The following is a 2,900-nucleotide window of genomic DNA, read 5'->3' on the forward strand; positions in this document are numbered from 1 at the left end:
TTGATTAGAAAAGACAAAAGTGTCTTTCACTCTATACTCATTTCGTGTAACTAGATCCAAATATGTCATCAGAAAACCAGCAACTTCATGATTATAAGTTCGAATATTTAAAGCAATAGCTTTTTTATGAACTTTAAGAATACCACATAAAACACCAGGGGGACAGCCAGATGGTCTTATCCTAAAATATTCTTCCTGAGACTGTAAATTATTCTTTTTTTAATTGTAAAAAATTCTGCCAGTTTTGATGTAGAATCTCGGAATACTAATATTCCCTTAGAAGAAACGTTTGAACTAGTAACTGAATCGATTTACCATAAACTTCATTAACAACGTCATAGAAGAATATTTAAAGGAATTTGGATCCGTCAAACAACTCGTCTACAACGTGCCGAAATACAAGCAAACAATACCAATGATACTACCCTACACTGGCAGATGTGTGATGTTAGTGAAGAAATAACTAAGTAAGTTTTATCGTAGTACTTGTCCACAGGTAGATAGATTTGTGTGTGATTTTTAAACCAGAAGGATGAAATCGCTTTTGTTTTTCAGACTTAAGGATAGAAAGTCGTCTTAATTAATAACATTTAAGTTTGTTTGTGAACTTAAACTCTTATATGTAATTCTGGGTGTTTGGATATATCACTAGATGGTGGAAAACATGTGTATATGGACATGCAATCTGTTAAGTGTGAACAATTCTAGTATGAAGGAAATTACGATTTATTTTATATTTTTAACGGGAAGAAAACATTTCGCCATATTTCATACTTTCCGTAAGATTCAGTATTTATAACTTACACTAACCTTTTTTCTTCTGACTTTTTAACTTCCACTTTGTCTTCAAACCTTCTGGTGGAGCACTGGAACTTCTCTCCAGCTTGTTTAGCCTTGAAACTTCTGCAACTATAGAAATCGGTGTTTCCTCTTCGCTCTCTTCGTTTGTGTCAGTGTTATCACCGAAATCAAAGAAATGCCGACGGGACTGTAAGGGCAGTGTATTTGATTTATTATCATCACTTTTGTGAACTGGAACCTTTTGCATTATATCGCAAGATGGATGATAATGAGACTCCACACTGTAACACTTGCCAAAAGTTGATAGGCGACGTGGCTTATATTCCCCAGTGGTTTTCTTAGCCTTAAAATCAAACCAGGAAGATGGTGTTTCATTCTCGGGAACGTTAACACAGATTTCTTCTAAAGATTGACATTTTATGGGGCATAAAGCCAGATTATATTTTTCAGTCTTTTTTTGATTGTGTATGCAGATATTGTTTGTTTTGACAAAACTTTTATTCTGAGATTTATCACGCACGTAATTGACAACATCCCAGTTCGATTTATCTACATCTTCTTCGTGAGAGGAGATTTCTTTGTTTTTCAAAACTTTAAGAGCCGCTGCCGGACCCACTTCATTAAATGATTGCATCTCCTCGTGTAAAGGAGTAAAGGCGAAATTTATTCCTTCCACTCGACCAGTTTCAAGTAGATTTTTTGTTACACTAAATTCGTCCTTCATTTTCCCATCACAGTTTTCTAATGACTGATCTTGAACATTGCAGTGATTTGCAGAATCATCTGAAGTTACATTTGCAACAGTCCCTGCATTTCCTCCCACACATGGTGTGATCGATGGCTTATGATAATCATCCACTTTGATTATAATATCAGTGTCTTTCTGATCATAATTGAAGTCAACTCCATCGAGGTTTTGCACCAAAGGTGACAAATCTGTTGACGAAGAACTGAGTTTGGTGGAAGGACTGCGTTTCGGCACAGGGGGAGGAGTAGGCTTAGGTTTATTAATTGTTACCTGCGTGAAAGCAAAAAGCTAGGGTCAGGAATACTTAACCGAAGTTAATCCTTGATGTCCTTTCACAATCTCTTCCAATAACCAAAAGTGTTACAAAGAAATATAACACTACTATAACATTGACTACTACAGTGAGCAAATTAACAAATTGTGTTATATTTAATCACAAAATAAATGAGATGCTAAAAAAACGCAGAAATAAAATAATCAACTAAATCATTATTGAATAAGAAAAATACATGAAATCCAGGTAAACGTGTTTCTTTTTTAAACGAAATTGAAGGATAAGAAAAATTTCTGTGATACACCTCTATATATACAATAAAACAATCACTAAAACTGTGGCCCTCCAGTGGCACAGCGGTATGTCTGCGGAATTACAACGCTAGAAACCGGGTTTCGATACCCGTGGTGGGCATAGCACAGATAGCCCATCGTGTAGCTTTGTGCTTAACTACAAACAACAACTAAAACTGTGTGAGCTTGAACTTTGCCTCTGACATACTTTTAACATTCGGAATATATACAAGTAAAATAAGGACAAGAAAGGGGTAAAACTACAAACATTTTCAACATAGATGAGGTGAATACTGGAGATCAATGAATCGAATACGAATACTTCATATTTTTATGGAAACGAATATAGGAAAAATGCTAAGTACTCGAATACGAATACATAGAAATGTATTCATGAATATATTGTCAGGTAATATGCAATAATGATAAGACAGCAGACCATAAGATTTCAATACTTTTATTTTACGAAGCAAACTTTTTAGAAACCGCAACAAACAAAATTTGAGCAAATAAAAACATTCAATATTTTTATTTTTCAAAATGAAATAAAGTTTTAGAACAAAAAATAAATTTTTAAAGGAGACTTATGGATATTATAAGTGTCCATTGTTCTTGAATGACATCAGTCTCTCAAATGTCTTGTCAGTGAGGTGGCAGCGATCAGGTCTGAGAGTCTTGCCTCCGATGCTAAACAAACGCTCAACGGGGGCAGAGGATGCTGGAATACTCAGGTGGGCCCGGCATGGCCAGGTGGTTAGGGCGCTTGACTCGCAACCTGAGGGTC

General features: G+C 35.4%; 1 protein-coding gene across 1 annotated transcript in view; it reads right to left on the reverse strand.

The window, feature by feature from the left end:
• Positions 1-810: 810 nt before the first annotated feature.
• The window catches only part of LOC106471227, a gene marked incomplete at its 3' end in the record, with an annotated part of 22,887 nt that continues 20,797 nt past the window's right edge, over positions 811-2,900 (reverse strand). Inside the window, exon 4 of the mRNA XM_013931818.2 lies at positions 811-1,819. Within this exon, the coding sequence (XP_013787272.1) occupies positions 811-1,819 (1,009 nt within the window). The remainder of the gene's footprint in view (positions 1,820-2,900) is intronic.

This window comes from Limulus polyphemus, unplaced genomic scaffold (genome assembly GCF_000517525.1).
Source record: "Limulus polyphemus unplaced genomic scaffold, Limulus_polyphemus-2.1.2 Scaffold4482, whole genome shotgun sequence".
Taxonomy (NCBI): Eukaryota; Metazoa; Arthropoda; class Merostomata; order Xiphosura; family Limulidae; genus Limulus; species Limulus polyphemus.